This window comes from Nomascus leucogenys, chromosome 20 (assembly GCF_006542625.1).
Source record: "Nomascus leucogenys isolate Asia chromosome 20, Asia_NLE_v1, whole genome shotgun sequence".
Lineage (NCBI taxonomy): Eukaryota > Metazoa > Chordata > Mammalia > Primates > Hylobatidae > Nomascus > Nomascus leucogenys.
The window spans coordinates 36449632-36472194 of NC_044400.1; the positions used below are offsets into that span (position 1 = coordinate 36449632).

At 45.8% G+C, this 22563-nt stretch overlaps 1 protein-coding gene across 4 annotated transcripts in view; it reads right to left on the reverse strand.

Moving 5' to 3' along the window:
• FAM168B (family with sequence similarity 168 member B) overlaps positions 1-22563 on the reverse strand; it is a 48084-nt gene that overhangs the window by 17458 nt on the left and 8063 nt on the right. For all 4 annotated transcript variants that reach the window (XM_030801456.1, XM_030801455.1, XM_030801457.1 and 1 more), the window contains exons 2-3: positions 18753-18833; positions 8070-8153 (exon numbers count right to left, since the gene is read on the reverse strand). In XM_030801456.1, the coding sequence (XP_030657316.1) occupies positions 8070-8153; positions 18753-18822 (154 nt within the window). In that variant the 5' untranslated portion in view covers positions 18823-18833. The remainder of the gene's footprint in view (positions 1-8069; positions 8154-18752; positions 18834-22563) is intronic.

The window sequence follows — 22563 nt, forward strand, 5'->3', positions numbered from 1 at the left end:
GAAAATCTCAAAATTGTGACTTTTCCATACTCTCCCAGGTGGTTACTGAAGAAAATCCCCCGCCAAAACCAGAGTAAACTAGGAAAAAAGAAAAGAACTCAGGCAGAAGGGAAAGGCAAAAGCAAGCCTTGGGATGATGAGAAGAGTGACCCCCCCCCAGGGTCCCGCCCAGAGGACAACCAGTCCAGATAAGAGAGAGGAAGTGAGGGCTTCAGAGCCCACCAGGAAAACAACACACAGGTATCTGAAATTGCCAAGAAGAGATCTCAACAAATCGGGGGTAGCTGGAGGTTTAATTAATGCTATAGTCACAGAAACCTAATCAAAGAGACCAGATAACTACAGTATTAATTCCAGGGAAACCACAGTAGATGCAGAAGAAATTGCAACAGGGCACAGGACAACAGGATCGCCACACAGAGGACACAGCTGTGAACAATGCTGATGTGACCACAATAATAGAACTGTGAAGGAAAGTTGGGGCAGCAAAGTGAGAAGTCAGTAAAGCAGTGCCACTTTACAAAAACAAAAAAAAAGAAGCAGGGAACAGCAGAAACATGTCATGTGGAAGCACGGAAGGCACGAGCAAAAACAGCTTTCAAGAGTTAAAGAGCTGGACTTTGCCCATGGGGAGTGAAATGTGGGGGCTCCCACAAGGGAGCAGGAAACTGCTATTGTTCATTTTAAAAAGCCTTTTGGAACACTGCAATCTTTTACCTATGTGAATGTAAACCTTTAAGAGGGAAAGAAACAGGCTCCACAAGACCTCACAGCCTATTAATATTCCAAAGGCTATTCTCTCCTGCTCGGCTGCCATGCGTGAAGTTTAATTTTTAAACAAACCAAGGGTTTCATTTTATGGCTATAATTCTGAGTTCAAAAAGAAAAGAAACGCTGGGCGTGGAGGCTCATGTCTGTAATCCCAGCACTTTGGGAGGCTTAGGTGGGCGGATCGCCTGAGGTCAAGAGTTCAAGACCAGCCTGACACACATGGAGAAACCCCGTCTTTACTAAAAATACAAAAATTAGCCGGCGTGGTGGAGAGCGCCTGCAATTCCAGCTTCTCAGGAGGCTGAGGCAGGAGAATCGCTTGAACCCAGGTGGCAGAGCTTGCAGTGAGCTGAGATCGCACTACTGCACTCCAGCCTGGGCAACAGAGCGAGACTCTAGCTCAAAAAAAAAGAAAAAAGAAAAAGAAAAGAAAAGAAAAGAAAGCTCTACTGTAAACCATTTTCACTTATTAAATATTCTTCATAAACAAGTACTAAAACCAGATAAACACTGTGTGATAAAGTTTAATTAAACCATCACTTTGTAATTAAATGCATGTGTACCTGTACATAAATGTTTGCACATCCAATTATTGCCCTTAGAATACATTCCTAGAAGTGGGTCGAAAGGGTTCATTTTTAAGCTTCTCTCTAACATACACTACCAAACTGCCCTCCAAAGAAGTTTCTCCAATTTACCCTCCACCCAGCCATACACAGCAATGACCATGGAAGCTATTTCATCACTCTTGGCAACATTTGTATCTTTTTTTTTTTTTTTGAGACTGAGTGGAGGCTCGCTCTGTCGCCCAGGCTGGAGTGCAGTGGTGTGATCTCAGCTCACTCACCGCAAGTTCCGCCTCCCAGGTTCACGCCATTCTCCTGCCTCAGACTCCCGAGTAGCTGGGACTACAGGCGCCTGCCACCACACCCGGCTAATTTTTTGTATTTTTAGTAGAGGCGGGGTTTCACCATGTTAGCCAGGATGGTCTCCATCTCCTGACCTCGTGATCTGCCCGCCTCGGCCTCCCAAAGTGCTGGGATTACAGGCATGAGCCACCGCGCCCGGCCTAAATTTGTACCTTTTAAAAATAAGTGCTAATGTAATAAATATCTAAACCACCTTGTGTGTAGAGCTTATTACAAAGAACAGACTGTTTTGACAATTTCAGATCATCATTACAAATATTAGTTACAGGTACTTGTGACTCTAAGTAGGACCAGAACAGAGGCCTCAATGTGCTGGCCCAGCTGACATCTGTGCCTGATCATAGGCTTGGGGCTAAAATCCTCCCATAACAAATCAAGGAGTTATTTATTCATTATTCCAATGCCAAGGGTGAAGTTAAACAACTTTCCCAGAGAGTGACACAGTCAGGAGTATAATCCACATCTAGCTAACTCCACAAATCAAAGCTCTGATTCCAAAAATGGACAGCCCAGTTGTATTAGTTCATTCTCATACTACTAATAAAGAAATACCTGAGACTGGGTAATTTATAAAGGAAAGAGGTTTAATGGACTCACAGTTACACATGGCTGGGGAGGCCCCACAATCATGGTGGAAGGCAAAGGAAGAGCAAACGTGTGCAGGGGAACTGCCCTTTATAAAACCATCAGATCTCGTGAGACTTATTCACTATCATGGGAACAGCACAGGAAAAACCCACCCCCGTGATTCAATTACCTCCCACCAGGACCCTCCAGTGACACGTGGGGATTACGGGAGCTACAATTCAAGATGAGATTCGGATGGGGACACAGCCAAACCATATCATCACTCTTTTTTTTTTTTTTTTTTTTTTTTGAGACGGAGTCTCGCTCTGTCACCCAGGCTGGAGTGCAGTGGCGCGATCTCAGCTCACTGCCAGCTCCGCCTCTCGGGTTCACGCCATTCTCCTGCCTCAGCCTCTCTGAGTAGCTGGGACTACAGGCGCCCGCCACCACGCCCAGCTAATTTTTTTGTATTTTTAGTAGAGATTGGGTTTCACTGTGGTCTCGATCTCCTGACCTCGTGATCCGCCCGCCTCGGCCTCCCAAAGTGCTGGGATTACAAGCGATATATCACCACTGTTGATGTGTGCATACACAGCCTTGTTCAGGAGGACAAAATGAATGACACCTTGTCCATTCCCAGATTCTGAAAAATAGAATTCTTCAGCAAAAGACACCTCATCACAAGGGTCTCAGGATCCTCTTATGTCACAATTGGAAGAGGGCTAAAAAATACCTAGCATTTGGATTACAATAGTGCTCTGGAAGCCAAACTCCACATATACAGCGTCGAAACCACAAGTCAGCATTGGGTACAAACTGAATGGCAAGAGAACCAAAAGGCAGATCAAGAAAGCAGCAGGGGCCGGGTGCAGTGGCTCACTCCTGTAATCCCAACACTTTGAGAGGTCAAGATGAGAGGATTGCTTGAGCTCAGGAATTTGAAACCAGCTTGGGCAATACAGTGAGACCCCATCTCTACAAAAATTTTTTTAAAATTATCTAGGTGTGGTGACTTGTGCCTAAGGTTCCAGGTACTTGGGAAGCTGAGGCAGGATTGCTTGGCAGTGAGCCAAGTTCATGCCACTGCACTCCAGCCTAGGCAACAGAGTGAGATCCTATCACACTCTCACACACACACATACACACCCTCCACGCACCTTCAGAGAGAGAGAGAGAGAGAAAGCAGCAGGAAGGGAGAAAAACTTCTCTTTTAAATTTTTTATACTGATAATTTTGGCTTGCTCATCAGAAAAAGGGAAAGGCTCACTGAAAAGAGAGTTAAAAAATTCAAAACATGAGGCTGGGTGTGGTGGTTTATGCCTGTAATCCCAACGCTTTGGGAGGCTGTGATGGGAAGATCCCTTGAACTCAGCAAAAAAAGGCTATAACTGTACCACTGGACTTCACCCTGGGTGAAACCACAAGACCTCCGTCTCTTAAAAACAAACACCCAAGACATGAAAACAGAGAGGATCCCAGAAAAAGATGGGCACACAGCTGTGATCCAGACTCAGGTCAGATGGACAACAGCACTTGTGGGACATCAGAAAGACTTTTTCTTTTTTCTTTTTTTTGACACAGAGTCTCGCTCTGTCACCGAGGCTGGAGTGCAGTGGCACGATTTTGGCTCACTGCAACCTCTGCCTCCCAGGTTCAAGTGATTCTCCTGCCTCAGCCTCCCGAACAGCTGGGACTACAAGTGTGTGCCACCGCACTCGGCTCATTTTTGTGTTTTTAGTAGAGATGGGGTCTCACCGTATTGGCCAGGCTGGTCTTGAATTCCTGGCCTCAAGTGATCTGCCCACCTTGGCATCCCAAAGTGCTAGGATTACAGACATGAAAACCACTGTGCCCGGCTGCCTTATATTTTTCATTCACCAATTTCATAGCTTCTCCTACAAGACCAGAAGATCTGGCACTGGTGAGCCAGCAGTCTGGTACCTAACTGCCTGGCACCCGTCAGCGGATGCCCCTCTAAACAAGGCCATTTGGGCAGCTGTAGTTGCTACCTGCCTGTCCCAGCTTCTGGATCACAGGAACAATTTGAGAGCAGTCTTGCAAAAGGGACAACACAGGCCTTACCTCCCTATGACAAAGGAGAGATGTTTGAGAAGATGGGTGACAAGCTGGGCATGGTAGCTCATGGCTATAATCCCAGCACTTTGGGAGGCTGAGGCAGGAGGATCACTTAAGCCTAGGAGTTTGCGACCAGCCTAGGCAACATAGTGAGATCCATCTCTACAAAAAATACAAAAATTAGCCGGGTGGTGGTGTGCACCTGGAATCCCAGCTACTCGGGAGGCTGAGGTGGGAGCATTGCTTGAGCCTGAAAAGTCAAGGCTGCAGTGAGGCGTGATTGCACCACTGCACTGCAGCCTGGGCGACAGAGCAAGACCCTGTCTCAAAATAATAATGAGATGGGTGGCCCATGTTCCACAGGGTGGCCCCCAGAGGCGCTCAAGGGGGGAAGTTGTCAGCAGCACTCAGCATCCACCCTGCCTCTGCTAGGCAGTGCTGCACATTTTTGGCAAGAACAGCTCTGTCAGCCTGAAATAAACTCAAGGTTCTTCTTGTAAAATAAAAAAGTTGAAAGTTTTAAGTACATTTTCATACTGATTTGTGCCCCATGAAGAAATGAGTAAAAGTGGGCTACCTATGAAAATCCTAGAAGAGTAACTTATGTTATGGTGGTCTACAGCATGATCATCACATGCCACATTCATACGGATGCCAAAGATATAAACGTCAATCCATTCCTACCATCATACACAAAAATTAACTGCAAATGGGTCACAGACATAACTGTAAAACCTGCAAGTGTAAAACTTCTACAAGAAAAAAGAAGAGCCGGGCGCGGTGGCTCACGCTTGTAATCCCAGCACTTTGGAAGGCTGAGGCGGGCGGATCACGAGGTCAGGAGATTGAGACCACGGTGAAACCCCGTCTCTACTAAAAATATAAAAAAAATTAGCCGGGCGTGGTGGCGGGCGCCTGTAGTCCCAGCTACTCAGAGAGGCTGAGGCAGAATGGCATGAACCTGGGAGGCGGAGCTTGCAGTGAGCCAAGATCGCGCCACTGCACTCCAGCCTGGGTGACAGAACGAGACTCCGTCTCAAAAAAAAGAAAAAAGAAGAACATCTTTGTGAAGTTAGGTTACACAGATTTCTTTTTTTTTTTTTGAGACAGAGTCTTGCTCTGTCACCCAGGCTGGAGTGCAGTGGCGTGATCTCGGCTCACTGCAAGCTCCGCCTCCCGGGTTCTCCTCATTCTCCTGCCTCAGCCTCCGGAGTAGCTGGGACTACAGGAGCCTGCCACCATGACCAGCTAATTTTTTGTATTTTTAGTAGAGAGGGGGTTTCACCATGTTAGCCAGGATGGTCTCCATCTCCTGACCTCATGATCCGCCCGCCCCAGCCTCCTGAAGTGCTGGCAAGACAGGCATGAGCCACTGCGCCCAGCCAGGTTACACAGGTTTATTAAGTACGGTACCAAAAGCATGATCCATAAAACGACTAACCCTCATCAAACTTTTTTTTTTTTTGGTTGAGACAGAGTCTCACCCTGTCGCCCAGGCTGGAGTGCTATGGCATAATCTCGGCTCACTGCAACCTCTGCCTCCTGGGTTCAAGCGATTCTCCTGCCTCAACCTCCCAAGTAGCTGGGATTACAGGAGCGCGCCTTCAAGCCCAGCTAATTTTTGTATTTTTAGTAGAGATGGGGTTTCACCATGTTGGCCAGGCTGGTCTCGAACTCCTGACCTCATGATCCACCCACCTCAGCCTCCCAAATTGCTGGGATTACAGACGTGAGCCACCGTGCCCAGCCCAAACTTTTAAAACCTCTGCTCTTTAAAAGACGCTGTTAAAGGAATGAAAAAGCCACAGACTGGGAGAAAACACGCATGTATCTGATAAGAACTCTCAAAACTCAACAATAAGAAAACAATAACTGACATACAGTAAAAGCTGTATACAAATTCTTCACCAAAGACATACAGAAGGCAAATACGCACATGAAAAGATACTGCTACACATTCACTAGAATGGCTGGAATTAAAAAGACTGACCACACCAAGTGTTGTTAAGGATGTGGAGGAACTGCAACTCACAAACACTGCTGGTAGGAATGTAAAATGGTACCACCATTTTGGAAGACTGGCAGTTTCTCACAAAGTTAAATACACACCTGCCATAATAACCAGCCACTCAAATCCTCTGTATTTATTTACTCAGAGAAATCAAAGCATATGTTCACACAATAACCTGCATATAAATATTAACAGCATTTTCATTTGTAATAGCCCCAAACTGCAAATAACCCAAATGTTCATCACATGGTAAATGGATAAGCAAACTGAAGTATTTATTTCCACACAACAAAATACTACCTAACAATAAAAAGGAATGAGCTGCTAATATACACTACGAGATGGATGGTTCTTTCAAGGCAAAACACGAAAGGAAAACCACTCTAAAGGGAAAAAATGGGCCAATGTGGCAAACAGCTAGGGACTGAAAGTCGAGACTCTTGGCATAACGTGTCTTAATCACGGGAAACCACTGAGAAAAATTCATCTGGGAGCATCGCTCTGGTTTAAATAGGAAGAACAGTAACCCAGGGAGAGAAAGCATGGGAGCAGGAAGACCAAGTCAAGAAGGTTTTTCTCGGGGTGTGAACTACGGTCTGAGCAAGGGTGGTCATAGTGGAAGTGGAAATGTAAAGGAAGAGATGGATGTAAGGACAGAATATAAAGGCAGAATTTTATGATTAACAAAACTGGAAGAATTTGGGGAAAGGACACTGCTGTTGTCTCCTCCTCTGTCAAAGTTAACTGTGTGAAGCTAGTGTTGAAGGATAAAGCTGCCCCAGCAGTCCCAGGATTAAGGCCAAACCACAGCCTCAGATCAGAGTGTGCACCACCACTGCTGCGGCAGAAAGGCAAAGCCCCGCGTGGGTGAAAAAAGTCCAAAAGGGGCCGGGCGCGGTGGCTCACGCTTGTAATCCCAGCACTTTGGGAGGCCGAGGCGGGCAGATCATGAGGTCAGGAGATCGAGACCACGGTGAAACCCCGTCTCTACTAAAAATACAAAAAATTAGCCGGGCGTGGTGGCGGGCGCCTGTAGTCCCAGCTACTCGGAGAGGCTGAGGCAGGAGAATGGCGTGAACCTGGGAGGCGGAGCTTGCAGTGAGCCGAGATTGCACCACTGCACTCCAGCCTGGGCGACAGAGCGAGACTCCGTCTCAAAAAAAAAAAAAAAAAGTCCAAAAGGAACCAACACCAGAGAGTGCAGGCTCCTAGGAGGAAATTCCACTAACCAATCTCCTCAAGATTCAGACCCAAACCAATTCCACTTTCAATATTAACACTGATTTCCAAAATCTAAAACTATTCATCTATACCTTAAATGGAAAATAATACTTTTTAAAAAAAATATAATCAGAGTGTTAAAGTAGTCTAATCAAAAATTATCTCTAAAAACATTAACATGGAAATTCCACCTGTTGGCATGGCAAGAAATTCTTCAGTTTCTAGTAGGTGATACTATTTCATGAACAGATGCTCTGGTAGAGTTAACCTAGTGATTACAGATTTGCCTTGTGGGAGGACATGAGAAACACAGTATATAAAGCTTCAACGCAGTAAAAATTAAGCTTTTGTTGCACTTATCAACAGGCTAATTTAATGAACTTGAGAAATCGACTCAACCAAGTCCTAATTCTATACCCACCCCTCTCAAAATCCACCCCTTCATCTTTCTCTCCCAGCTGTACATACAAAGCATTTTATCACCCAACACATACCTGTTTGGAAGGTAGGATTCGCTCCAGGATACATGTTAGGAGAATAGGCAGGAGCTGCTGCTGCATAGCCCATGGGAAAACCAGCTGAAGAAAAATACAGAACGATCTCATGTCATCAACTGAAGTAGTGACGCACAATCACTAGAGCTCCTGCAAAGCCATCGGCTCTTACCTTCCTCCCCAGAACTCCACAGACTTAAGCAGCCCCAAGAGCACTACGTGTGGCCAACAGTGTGTGTCTAGTTGTCTTCTTCCCGCAGAACTTTGTTTTTTTTATTGTTGTCGTCTTTTGAGATAGTTTCACTTTCATCACCCAGGCTGGAGTGCAATGGCACGATCTTGGCTCACTGCAACCTCTGCCTCCCAGGTTCAAGCAATTCTCCTGCCTCAGCCTTCCGAGGAGCTGGGATTACAGGCACGTGCCACCACACCTGGCTAATTTTTCTATTTTTAGTAGAGACGGGGTTTCATCACGTTAGCCAGGCCAGTCTCGAACTCCTGACTTCAGTTGATCCACCCGCCTCGGCCTCCCAAAGTGCTGGGATTACAGGTGTGAGCCACCACGCCTGGCTTTCCCTCAGAATTTTGATAATCACAATTATATATTTTATATTTTATTTTTATTTATTTTTTGGAGGGGGACAGAGTTTCACTCTTGTTGCCCAGACTAGAGGGCAGTGGCGCGATCTCGGCTCACTGCAACCTCCGTTTCAAGCGATTCTCCTGCCTCAGCCTTCCGAGTAGCTGGGATTACAGGCATCTACCACCACGTCCAGCTAATTTTTGTATTTTTAGTAGAGACGAGGTTTCACCATGTTGACCAGGCTGGTCTCGAACTCCTGACCTTATGATCTACCCACCTCAGCCTCCCAAAGTGCTGGGATTACAGGCGTAAGCCACCACGCCCAGCCTCAATTGTAACATTTCTGGAAGTTTCATTCCAAACTCTAATCACATAATTACTTAGCAAGAGTAGTAAGAGTGCTAAGGGTATCACATGCTAGGTCCTGTTACCCTCATCTGACTTCACTGCACAAAGTCTGGAAGAATCAGAATTCAAGTCTAGCTTGGACTCAAGGGGCCTATTTTTGCTGCTACCAGTGAACAGGTAAGCCTATTTAAAGGTCACTCATTTTCACTGAATTCAGACATTTCCTACATTACATATTTTGACTTAAAATCTATTATTTTTTGTTGTAAGAAACTGTTTAAAACTTCTAAATTCATTTCAGGTTTTTTCATATTCCGATGTTCTTTTTTTTTTCTAAGACAGAGTCTTGCTCTGTTGCCTACGCTGAAGTGCAGTGGTGAGATCTCGGCTCACTGCAACCTCCGCCTCCTGGGTTCAAGCATTTCTCCTGCCTCAGTCTCCCTAATAGCTGGGACTACAGACGCGCACCACCACGCCCAGCTAATTTTTGTATTTTTAGTAGAGATGGGGTTTTGCCATGCTGGCCAGGCCGGTCTCGAACTCCTGACCTCAGGTGATCCACCTGCCTCGGCCTCCCAAAGTGCAGGTATTACCGGCGTGAGTTACCACACCTTGCCATATTTTGATGTTCTGATCACCAACTTCTCCAGCAAGACCAGCTAATATGTTTTCATATGTCCCCTCCAAAGCTCATGGTGAAATCTGTCATTTTAACAGCACTGAGAGGTGGGACCTTTAATAGGTGACGCCTTTATTAAGACAGTGAGTTCCTGACAAAAAGGACAGGCCCCCTTTCTCTCTGACACACTCGCTGCCCTTCCACCATCCATCACAAGAGGATAGAGCCCAAAAGCGCTCATGAGATGCCATCGCCATGCTCTTGGACTTCCCCAACCTCCAGAATCAAGAGTCTAATAAATTTCTGTTCTTTATCCAGCCTGATATTCTGCTAAAGCAGCAGAAAACAAATTAAGACACCAGTCATAAATCCAGGCTGTGTCTTACTTAAGCTTCAGTCTTCTTACAGAAGGAGCTCTAACTGGGACTGCGTACACACAGAAATGGGAAAAATCCAACTACAGTCCATGTGCAAACAAGCTGACCTTTATTAATACAAACAAGGAATCTTATTAAGACTAAACCGTGACCTAGTAATTCATAGTATGAACAAAACAGAAACATCAAATAAGACATTGAGTGCTACAGACAGAATCCTGGCCCCAAGGTGCAACCAGCAGAGGGGGCCTCAGGCATCTGCCCTTTTCGATAAGGCCTCCCTTCCCTTCAGGCTGACCCCTCTGGCTCACAGTACAGGAGGCATCACTTGTGACAGCTGAGGTATTAGAAAGCATTTTTTTTTTTTTTTTTTTTTTTTTTGAGACAGAGTCTCGCTCTGTTGCCAGGCTGGAGTGCAATGGCGTGATCCCGGCTCACTGCAACCTCTACCTCCCTGGTTCAAGCGATTCTCCTGCCTCAGCCTCCTGAGTAGCTGGGATTTCGGGCACACGCCAACACGCCCAGCTAATTTTTGTATTTTTAGTAGAGACGGGGTTTCACCATGTTGGCCAGAATGGTCTCGATCTCCTGACCTCATAATCCGCCCTCCTCGGCCTCCCAAAGTGCTGGGATTACAGGTGTGAGCCACTGCACCCAGCCAGAAAGCGTTCTTTCTATTCGGGGCACACAGCCAACAAGATGACCCAGGTTTCCTACCCTTGACTACTGTTCCCACTAGTTGTGAGAAGCTGTAATTTCTCTATTGCGCACTTCCTTCACCTGTAAATAAAGTTGAAAGAGAAGAGCAGTCTTCAAAAGAAACCGTGGTGAGGAGGCCTGGAGAAAGGTGTCTCTTATGGCACTTGGACTGGGATTTTTTTTTTTTTTTTTTTTTTTTTACAGGCATCAAATGTGGTTTAATGGACAGACAGATTAATGACAGTAACAATAGTTTCATATTGAGTGTTTACTATGTTCCATGCACTATTCTAAGCATATTACATGTATTATTACTCATTTAATCCCTATAATAACAACCCTATGAAGTTGAAATTGTTATCTCCATTTTACAAGTGAAGAACAGAAACAGAGAAGCTGACCTGGATTTTTAAGGTGTTACGATCCCTTAGGAACAAATCATGGTGCTAACAGTAACCAAAGCAAGGAAGCCCTAAGGCTGAGGTAAAAACAGGGCAGGGGATCTGAGCGGAATGCCAAAAGGAAAATCTCTGTAGATGGGACAGAAAGTTCTGAACACAGCTCCTCACGTGCCTCCCTTCAGCCCCCTCAGCCTGGATCCCTTGCTCTACTCCCCTGCATCCCTAAGCCATCCCGCAGGTTTCTGTGGGAGCAGGAGGCATCAGCGTCACCAACCCCTAGCCCCAGAATCCCTCCAAGTGCCCAGTTCTCATCTTTATCCTTGCTTCAAAGTTGCTTTCCTCACTTGAAACTGATCCCCGTCTACCTCAGCAGAAGCCATTCTGGGTTTCCCTCCTGGACTCTCACCCTCCCATTTGCCCTCTCTAATTAGTCAGAGAACAGAGTATGGTGGACGTCAAGGGCAGATTCAACTTCAAACAGACCCACAATAGCCACTGGAAAGACCAGGACAGCAGTTCTGGGGATGCTGAGAGACTCCTCAGAAGCCCAATTGTGAGCACAGGAAGACCAAAAAAGGTCTGGAACTGCCCTCAGAGACCAGGGAACCAGCAAGATTTTTTTTTTTCAATGGTTTCCTTCTTTAAAAAAAAAAAAAAAAAAAAAGTTTCAACTACCACTGACCTAGATCATATCCTGTAGGCCTCTGCAATAATTTCCACAAAATCCAAATTCCTCATCTCTCCCTAAAACTCTACCAACATATTCTCAGGGGAAGAGGGCTGCTCTGGATTTGTTTGCTGAAGACTGTGTTTAAGGGTCCCTGAAAAACCACTGTCATCTTTGCTTAGTCCTTCCCATCCCCACTTTCTTTCTTTTTTTTTTTGAGATGGAGTCTCGCTCTGTCGCCCAGGCTGGAATGCATGGCATGATCTCGCCTTACTGCAAGCTCCGCCTCCTGGGTTCACGCCATTCTCCTGCCTCAGCCTCCTGAGTGGCTAGGACTACAGGGGCCCGCGCCCGGCTAATTTTTTGTATTTTTAGTAGAGACAATGTTTCACCATGTTAGCCAGGATGGTCTTGATCTACATACCTCGTGATCCGCCCACCTTGGCCTCCCAAAGTGCTGGGATTACAGGCACTAGCCACCGCGCCCGGCCCCCCCACTTTCTAACAAGAAGTTAACACATCCTATAATGAAAAAGCAAACACACACGATAGTATTTAAGATGGCATCACTAGCCACCAGTGACAAGATGTCGCTACATACCTGGTCTCTGGTATGGGGGTCAAAGACTCCCAATCTCCTAGACGGCCTCTGCTACTTCCGTGCTCCCACAGCCTCATCCCTTCAGCCACATCCCACTTGCTCTGTCACCACCCTGACCCAAGCCGCAGTGTGGCTCCCCTATCTCCAATGGTTTCTACCTGGACTGCACAAAACCCACAGGGGCAGCTTTGGAAGGACCCCCAACACTGCTTTAGCTGGTCTTGGGTGCACCAGCCTCTTTTTTCTCATTCTCTCCAGACAGCGAATCTGCAGGGTTCCAAGCAACCGAGTTAAGAATCACTGTTTCTTCCTATTCCTGATCTTTCTGGGCACCCCATCCCCCAGCAGACAGAGACTGTCTCCTTCAGCATCTACTCTAGCCCTCTTCTGGCATGGTAGGCTGGAAAGGTCAGACTCCCTACATCAAGGGACCGGAGCGATCCCAAACCTGAATCATTTCCACAAGACAGATCACCTTACAAAAGTAAAAGCTTCAGAACAGCAAAAAGACCATAGTTAAGCAAAAGAACAAATTCAGATAAAGTATCTGTAAATTATTTAGACAAAGGGCTAGTACACTTAATACGTAAGTAACTTTTAAGACTAGAAAAACAAACATCCCCCCCCACCCCCACCACTCAAATCAATAGACACAGATAGACAGAATTGCAAACTACAACTACGCTAACTTCAGACTAGCAGAAATCCAGAAGCTGGAAAACACATTCTGTTAGCCAGGCTGTGGGGAAATCGTCTCACACTGCTGATGAGAACTCAGCAGTATCCTAACAATCACATGTGCATCTGCTCTCTGACCCAGCAACCCCAGCTCTAGGAACCCACCCTGAGAATTCCCACAGAGTCACACAAACATAGGGCTGTTCACACCATCATTACTAAAATAGCACATACTTCAAACAACTCCAATACCCATCACAAGGAAACTGGCTCAATCAACTATGGAAGCCCACAAGATGGAGTGTATGTAACACCATTACATTTTTAAAAAAAAAGAACAAGGCAAACCTCTGTGAACTGTTATGGATTCCTAGCAAACATTAAGCAACAAAGCGAAGTGAGCAACGCCGCCTGCATCTCTTTTCCAGAAAGAACCTGCTGTTCAGCCAGAAGTATGTGGACCAACAGTCTCAGGAGCAGGACCAGGCCACTGGTGCCTCATGTGGGCCTCCAACTGCTAACCCTTGCCCCAGAGCACCCCGTGGGCTGGCCATGAGTTCGGCAAATGTGCCTCACAGTCTGAGGCTCTCCCTAATTCTACTTCCTTCCGGCTGGATTTTCCTATGTGATAGCCCCCACAAAATGTTTACGTTCCTAACTCCATCCCAGTGTCCACTACCATTTGTGGAACAAAGGAGAAATTAGGATCTACAGCCTTGTTGACCTGGGGGGTGCTTGTCAATTCTCAGCATGGGCAAGAGGCCAAGTCTAGGTTCTCCCTGGACAGAAGGCCGTGGCTGGAGGACATGGGTTTTGGTGATCTTGAAGGGATGTAGTGATAAAATTGGACCTCAGATGAGTTTCAAAACCAGTTAAAGTCTGCTTTAAGACATATGTCAAATTCTAAAGCTACCCCAGCAGACAGCAAAAACCAAAAATCTCTGAAACGCAGAGTTTTCCTTATTCCCTTGGTGTAAGAGACAAAGACCAGGGTACGGATCCACAAGAGGGATGGACTGTGCAGAGCATGCCAGGCTTATGGAAACCCTGAGCTCCAGAATAAGGGCAAAACAAAGGGAGATCGAGCCTTGCCAAAACTGAAATGCATCTAAGCCCAGCTCCAAGTGGATTAAGAAGACCATTCAGCATGCTACCTTCCCAGCAAAAGAAGACATCATCAGCGAAACCACCCATAATTTCTAATACACTTTGTGAGATAGTTAATGAAAAACACCAGGCATGCCAAGACAGGACCACGTGACGGAAAAACAAAAGAACAGAACAAATGGACGATAAAAACTGACGCACAGGTGATCCAGAGACTGCAGTCAGCAGTTTTTAAAGTAACTCAGTAGTATGCTGGAAAAAACAGAAGATGGAGAAAATACATATAAAGACTTGATTCAATACATGAATTATAGCAAATTAGAGCAGAATTAGCAGGACAAATGGAAGCAGATCAGTATAAACTATCTGTATTAAAGCTCATGGAGAAAAAAACAGAAACTACAAAACAGGGTGCAAGAGACAGGAAGGACAGATTGAAATGGTCTAATACACTTACAGATGGAGTTCCAGGAGAGGAGAGAAAGGGACAAAAACAATATTTGAAGAGCTACTGCTACTGCTGGAAGAAATCAACTCAGAGTCAAGAAGTTCTCTGAACACTATGCAAGGTAAATACAAATAAAATCGCATCTAGTTACATCATGGTAAAAGCAAAGATATTTTTAAAGTGGCAAGGTGCACAGGGATTGGGGGAAATGTAGAGAAGAAACATAATTTCAAAGAGGCAAAAATTATTCTGGGTCGGGCACAGTGGCTCATGCCTGTAATCCCAGTACTTTGGGAGGCTGAGGTGGGATGAGCACAGGAGTCTGAGATCAGCCTGGGCAACATAGTGAGACACGATCTCTACAAAAATTAAAATTAAAAAATTATTCAGGCATGGTAGTGCACATCTGTAGTCCCAGCTACTTGGGAGACTGAGGCAGGAGGATCCCTTGAGTCCAAGCAGTTTGAGGCTGCAGTGAGCCGTGACTACACCACTGCACTGCGGCCTGAATGACAGAGCAAGACTCTTTCTCAAAGAAAAAAAAAAAAAAAAATTTTTGACAGAAACCAGATGACAAATTTTATCTTTAAAGTGCTGAGAGGAAATAATGTGACCTTATTCGGGAAAATAATCTTCACAGATGTGATTAAGTGAAGGATCTTGAGATGAGGTCATTCTGGAATCCTGGACTGCCCAGGTTGGCTCTAAATCCAATGAAAAGTGTCCTTATAAAAAACACACAGGGCCGGGCACGGTGGCTCAGGCCTGTAATCCCAGCACTTTGGGAGGCCAATCACCTGAGGTCAGGAGTTCGAGACCAGCCTGGCCAACATGGTGAAACCCCATCTCTACTAAAAATACAAAAATTAGTCGGGCGTGGTGGCACGCACCACGCACCTGTAATCCCAGCTACTCAGGAGGCTGAGGCAGGAGAATCACTTGAACTTGGGAGGCAGATGTTGCAGAGAGCCAAGATCACGCCACTGCACTCCAGCCTGGATGACAGAGTGAGACTTTGTCTCAAAACAAACACACACACAAAAAACACACAGGAGAGGATGTAACCATGGAGGCAGAAATGGGAGTGATGCAGCCACAAAGCCATATGCTAAAGATTGCAGACAGCCACCAGAAACTAGAAGAGGCAAGGAATGGATTTTCCTCTGGGGCCTGCACTAGGAGTACAGACCTGCCAACACCTTGATTTCGAACCTCTGAGAATACATCTCTATGGCTTTAACCCACCAAGTTTGTGGTTACTTGTTATAGCAGCCACAAAAAAAACAAATACACTCGGCAAAAGAATGCCTCAAAAGGAAAGCAAAATAAAGACTTCACAAAACAAAATTCACTAACGGACTTGTTGTTTAAAAAAAAAAAAAAAGTGGCTGGGCGCAGTGGCTCACACTTGTAATCCCAACACTTTGGGAGGCCAAGGTGGGAGGATCACCTGAGGTCAGGAGTTCTTGATCAGCCTGGCCAACATGGCAAAAACCCATCTCTACTGAAAATACAAACATTAGCTGGGCATGGTGGCGGGCGCCTGTAATCCCAGCAACTCAGGAGTCTGAGGCAGGAGAATCACCTGAATGCGGGAGGCAGAAGTTGCAGTGAGCCAAGATCATGCCATTGCACTCCAGCCTGGGCAACAAGAGTGAAACTCCGTCTCAGAAAAAAAAAAAAAATGTTAAGAGAGTTGTTCAGATAAAGGTAAATGACTCCAGAGAGAAACATGTAAATAGAGAAAGCAATGAAGAGCACCAAAAACAGTAAATGTGTGAATAAATATAAATGGCTGTTGACTGCACAAAATTAAAACAGTAATGTCTTTTCTTTTTTTTGAGACAGAGTCTCGCTCTGTCACCAGGCTGGAGTACTGTGACACAAGTAATATCTTACGGAAAGGCAATAATAGAAAAAGAGGGGCTCATGCTTATAATCACAGCACTTTGGGAGGCTCAGGAGGGCGGATCACTTGAGGTCGGCAATTCGAGACCAGCCTGGCTAACACAGTGAACCCTGTCTCTACTAAAAATACAAAAAATTAGCTGGGCATGGTGGCATGCACCTGTAATCCCAGTTACTCGGGAGGCTGAGGCTGGAGAATTGCTTGAACCCAGGAGATGGAGGTTGTAGTGAGCTGAGATCGTACCACTGCATTCCAGCCTGGGCAACACGGCGAGACTGTCTCAAAAAAATAAAAATAAAAGAGGTATAATCTTTATAATAAGCACTAAAAGAATAGCAAAAGAATTTTTTTTTTTTTTTTTTTGAGACAGAGTCTTGCTCTGTCGCCCAGGCTGGAGTGCAGTGGCACCATCTCGGCTCACTGCAAGCTCCACCTCCCGGGTTCACGCCATTCTCCTGCCTCAGCCTCCTGAGTAGCTGGGACTACAGGCGCCCGCCACCATGCCCGGCTAATTTTTTTTTGTATGTTTAGGAGAGACGGGGTTTCAGTGTTAGCCAGGATGGTCTCGATCTCCTGACCTCATGATCTGCCTGCCTCGGCCTCCCGAAGTGCTGGGATTACAGGCATGAGCCACTGTGCCCAGCCTGTCAGTCCTTTTCTTATAGTTTCTCTACTCAGTCCTTCTACAGAAGAGCTCCAGATGTTTCTTTACTGTTCTGTTTTCCTCCCTTTCCTTATGTTGCATTCTGGTTCTCTGTTAACCAGTGTTTTGTCTTGATATTAACCTGAAATTTGTTCATATGCCATTTTGTTTCATTTCTTAAAGTTCCAGCTAGTTCTTTTTTCTCAGCACCTTGTTCCCCTCTTACGTTTCTGATTTCTTTTATATCTGCAATTCTTCTAAACTTGGCTATGTGACATACCATCTACCTGATGGTTCTTCTCCTGTAGTCTGTCATGGCTGGTGCCTCTTACTTGATGGGAGGCATCCCATGCTAGCAGGCAGAACTTTGCCTGAAGGAAGCCCACGCAACCTGGGCTATGAACATATGCCCCCACAGCAGTTCTGCATTTGCTGCTGTCAGGAGCCCTAGGAGTAATGAAGCCTGGAGACGATTTTTATGTTAATTTCTCAACTTCTGAACCCCTGGGGAGTATAATACAAGCTAGAACCCCACACATCTCTGAATGCTTACAAAGTCTTAGTGAAGATCTCCCCCTTCTCAGAGCCCAAGCATACAAACTTCCTTATGGGGCCACCGGACAACTAGACTGTTTAGTCTCTCTCTTTGCCGGGGAGTATCACCCTCCAGAGGGACGAGAATGATTGATAAGAAGTCTCACTCTCATTCCCTGTTGCAAGGGTCCTAATACTCAATCTCTATCCCCATGTGGGTTGTTAAAACCCACAAATAGCACATGTCCCCAGGACAGGCACGACATTAGTTCAAAGGCCAAGTTAGCTGGGTTTAACATGGCTTTCACATTTGACCCCAGATATCTCTCTTACCTCCTGCAAGTTCAGTTATACATTTGTAAAATGTTTTATTTCACTTTCTGAGAGTCTTAGCCACAAAGTTTTGGGGTTCTCTCTTCTACCATATTATCAAAACCCAAAATGAAACTGTATCATTATAAGTAACTACTTCTTGTGCAAAGTCACCGAAGGGAACAACCATTTGCTATTTTTGACCAACCAGCTCCTATCCCCTCAATATCCATTTCGCTGCAACCCTCACTTACAGTCCATATTTGACTAGCTGACTCCACTAAAGGGATGTGGATCAGGCCTAAGACAATCAGCAGACTCCCCCTTTGTGGCCCAGGGATGGATGCTGCTGAGTTTAATCAGAAAAAGCCCAAGACTGGTTTGAATAGAGAACAAGCAGCCCCATCAGGCTTTCCTGTAGGGTGGAGGTAAAGAGGCTAAGAGCCTACTGGGAGGGGGCTTGAACTTCAGAGACCACAATGAGAAGGAGTGGAACCTGTGACCAACATTAAGTTAATACTGAGGAAGCGAAGCTGAGACCAGGAGGTAGAGAAACTAGATCCTGGTCCCAGCTGCTGGAGCCACTAGACCAAGTTTTGACCAAATCCAGTCCTATCATTTGATTTTTCACTTCCAGGTATTTTTTCTTGTCTAAGCCACTTTGAGCTGTGTTTGTCAATAGAAAGCATTCTTAGTGACATGAAAATATACCAAGTATTCAAAGTTCAAAAATGAAAACAAAATTTTACTTGCTTACCTGGATAACCAATTCCTTTGGCATTTGCATAGGGAACCCCAGAAGATCCAGGACTATAAACAGGATTCATGATTTCAAAAACTAAAAGAAAAAAAAGGGAATTTAGCCAAGCACTTTTGCTCTCAGATTTTTCTCTAGCACCAGTCCCCAAAAAGCAGGTAGCTAGAGTCCTTTCTCTATGCTGCTATACAACAATGCATTTCATGCTGCCCCCAACCAACAGAGAACAGAAAAGGGACACTCGATGTCCTAATGGGTGCCAAACCAGGGCATGATAAACTTTTCTTCACAGTTCTCCTCAGTCCATCAGAAGCTAAGAAGTAAAAATTGTTAGCTATGGCCGGGTGCGGTGGCTCACGCCTGTAATACCAGCACTTTGGGAGGCCGAGGTGGGAGGATCACGAGGTCAGAAGATCGAGACCATCCTGGCTAACACGGTGAAACCTCATCTCTACTAAAAAATACAAAAAATTAGCCGAGCATCTTGGCGGGCGCCTGTAGTCCCAGCTATTCGGGAGGCTGAGGCAGAAGAATGGTGTGAGCCCGGGAGGCGGAGCTTGCAGTGAGCCGAGATGGCTCCACTTCACTCCAGCCTGGGCGACAGAGCAAGACTCTGTCTCAAAAAAAAAAAAAAAAAGAAAAAGAAAAAAAGTTGTTAGCTATATGTCCACTAAAAACAAGGAGAAAGGCCAGGTACGGTGGCGCACTCCTATAATCCCAGAACTCTGGGAGGCCGAGGTGGGAAGATCACCTGAGGTCAGGAGTTTGAGACCAGCCTGGCCAACATGGTGAAACCCCATTTCTACTAAAAATACAAAAATTGGCCAGGAGGCCGGGCGCAGTGGCTCACGTCTGTAATCCCAGCACTTTGGGAGGCCAAGGCGGGCGGATCACGAGTTCAGAGATCGAGACCATCCTGGCTAACACAGTGAAACCCCGTCTCTACTAAAAATACAAAAAATTAGCCGGGCGAGATGGCAGGTGCCTGTAGTCCCAGCTACTCGGGAGGCTGAGGTAGGAGAATGGCGTGAACCCCGGGAGGCGGAGCCTGCAGTGAGCCAAGATCGCGCCACTGCACTCCAGCCTGGGCGACAGCAAGACTCTGCCTCAAAAAAAAAAAAAAAATTGACCAGGATTGGTGGCTCATGCCTATAATCTTAGCACTTTGTCAGGAGATCAAGACCATCCTGGCCAACATGGTCAAACCCCGTCTCTACTAAAAATACAAAAATTAGCTGGGTGTGGTGGCGCGTGCCTGTAATCCCAGCTACTCAGAAGGCTAAGGCAGGAGAATCGCTTGAACCAGGTAGTCGGAAGTTGCGGCGAGTCAAGATTCCGCCACTACACTCCAGCCTGGTGACAGAAGAGACTCCGTCTCAAAAAAACAAAACAAAAACAAAAATTAGCCAAGTGTGGTGATGCACACCTGTAATCCCAGCTACTTGGGAGGCTGAGGCACAAGAATCACTTGAATCCAGGAGGTGGAGATTGGCAGTGAGCCGAGCTCATGCCATTGCACTCCAACCTGGGCAACAGAGCGAGACTTTGTCGCAAAAAAAAAAAAAAAGGAGAAAACTCTGCAAGTAACCAAAATGTTCTTCTAACAGAGGATAGTTAAGTTAACCAAGACATATCCAGAACACGAAACATCACACAGCTGCTTTTCAAGAAATGTTTAAAAACAGAATAATACAATGTTAAGTGAAAACAAAGTAGAGTATTATACTGCATCCTGCATTACACAGTATGATCCCAAATAAACACCTATGTGTATAAAGATGTGCATCCCTGGCACAAACAGAAAAAAGTCTGAAAGGAAATATATAAAAATATGAACAGTAATTGACTCTAGATGAGAGTGAATTTAGTGTTCCTTTTGCAGTTTCCTGTATTTACTTTTTTTTTTTCTTCCCCAGACGGAGTCTCACTCTGTTGCTAGGCTGGAGTGCAGTGGCATGATCTCAGCTCACTGCAACTTTGCCTCCCAGGTTTAAGTGATTCTCCTGCCTCAGCCTCCCGCATAGCAGGGACTACAGGCATGCGCCACCACACCCAGCTAATTTTTGTATTTTTAGTAGAGACGGGGTTTCACCATGTTGGCCAGGATGGTCTCATCTCTTGACCTCGTGATCTGCCCACCTCAGCCTCCTAAAGTGCTGGGACTGTATTTCTTCCCCCTGTCCCCCACGCCACCCCAAGACAGGGTCTTGCTCTGTTGCCCAGGCTGGAGTGCAATGGCACAATCTCAGCTCATTGCAACCTCAACCTCCTGGGTTCAAGTGATTATCCCACCTCAGCCTCCCTAGGAGCTGGGACTACAGGTGTGGTGCCACCACACCTGGCTAAGTTTTGTATTTTTTTTTTTTTTAATAGACCTGAAGTTCCATCATGTTGCCCAGGCTGGTTTCAGACTCCTGGGCTCAAGAGATCCACCCACCTCAGCTTCCCAAGTAGATGGGACTACAGGTGTGTGCCACCATGCCACTCTAGTTTCCTGTATTTCTTCAAAAACTTGTTAAATTGTTTTTTCTAAGAAAGACTAATTGGTTACAGTCCAGCACCTCTATGAATCCATTCAATGTTTTATCATCCATCAATCTTTTTCCTGACAAGTTCAGGAACTTGCGCGGTGGCTCACGCTTGGAATCTCAGCACTTTGGGAGGCCGAGGCGGGCGGATCACGAGGTCAGGAGATCGAGACCACGGTGAAACCCCGTCTCTACTAAAATACAAAAACTTAGCCGGGCGTGGTGGCGGGCGCCTGTAGTCCCAACTACTCGGAGAGGCTGAGGCAGGAGAATGGCGTGAACCCAGGAGGCGGAGCTTGCAGTGAGCCGAGATTTCGCCACTGCACTCCAGCGTGGGCGACAGAGCGAGACTCCGTCTCAAAAAAAAAAAAAAAAAAAAAAGAACTTGCACAGCCATAACCAGGACTCTACCCCTCCCCAACAGAAGTACTGTTGGGAACTGATTCCCATGATTCCCATTCAGCTCTCTAGTAAGCTCCTCTGAATCTTATCCAGGGTATTATTTTCTTTTATTCATTTATTTATTTTTTAGACGTGGTCTCCCTCTGTCAGTCATAGCTCACTGCAGACTTGATCACCCAAGCTTAAGTGATCTTCCCACCTCAGCCTCCAGGGTAGCCAGGACTACAGGTGTGCATCGCCACGTCTGGCTCATTTTTAGTAGAGACAGAGTCTCGCTACGTCACTCAGGCTGGTCTTGAACTCCTGAGTTCAAGTGATCCTCCTGCCTTGGCCTCCTAAAATGCAGTGTATTAAAGTGTGAGCTTTCACTATTCCTCATCTGGTAAATCATTCACTCATGTATGTGGTTATAAAGGTTAAGGTGATCTTTAAGATTTAAAACAGCATGTGTGGGGGTAGGGGGGTATATGGGAACTCTCTGTACCTTCTGCTCAATTTTGCTGTGAACCTAAAACTGCTAGACCTAAAAAAAAGTCTATTTTTAGGCTGAGTACAATGGCTCATGCCTGTATTCCCAGCACTGTGGGAGGATCGCTTGAGGCCAGGAGTTCAAGACCAGCCTGGGCAATATAACAAGCTTCCATCTCTGAAAAACATGTAGTAAGTAACAAAACACAAAATGTGCATTTTATGTCTGCCTTCCCCACATCTCCATTTAGAATGTAGCCAAAACAAGCAGGGAATATGCACTTTGTTCTGTTTAAAGGCAGTATCTCCAGCATCAATAACAACATCTGGTACAAAATAGGTACAACTACCTACCGACTTTCTAAAAAACAAATGCCTTTCAGAACACTCTAGGTGTCAAAATCCATTACAAA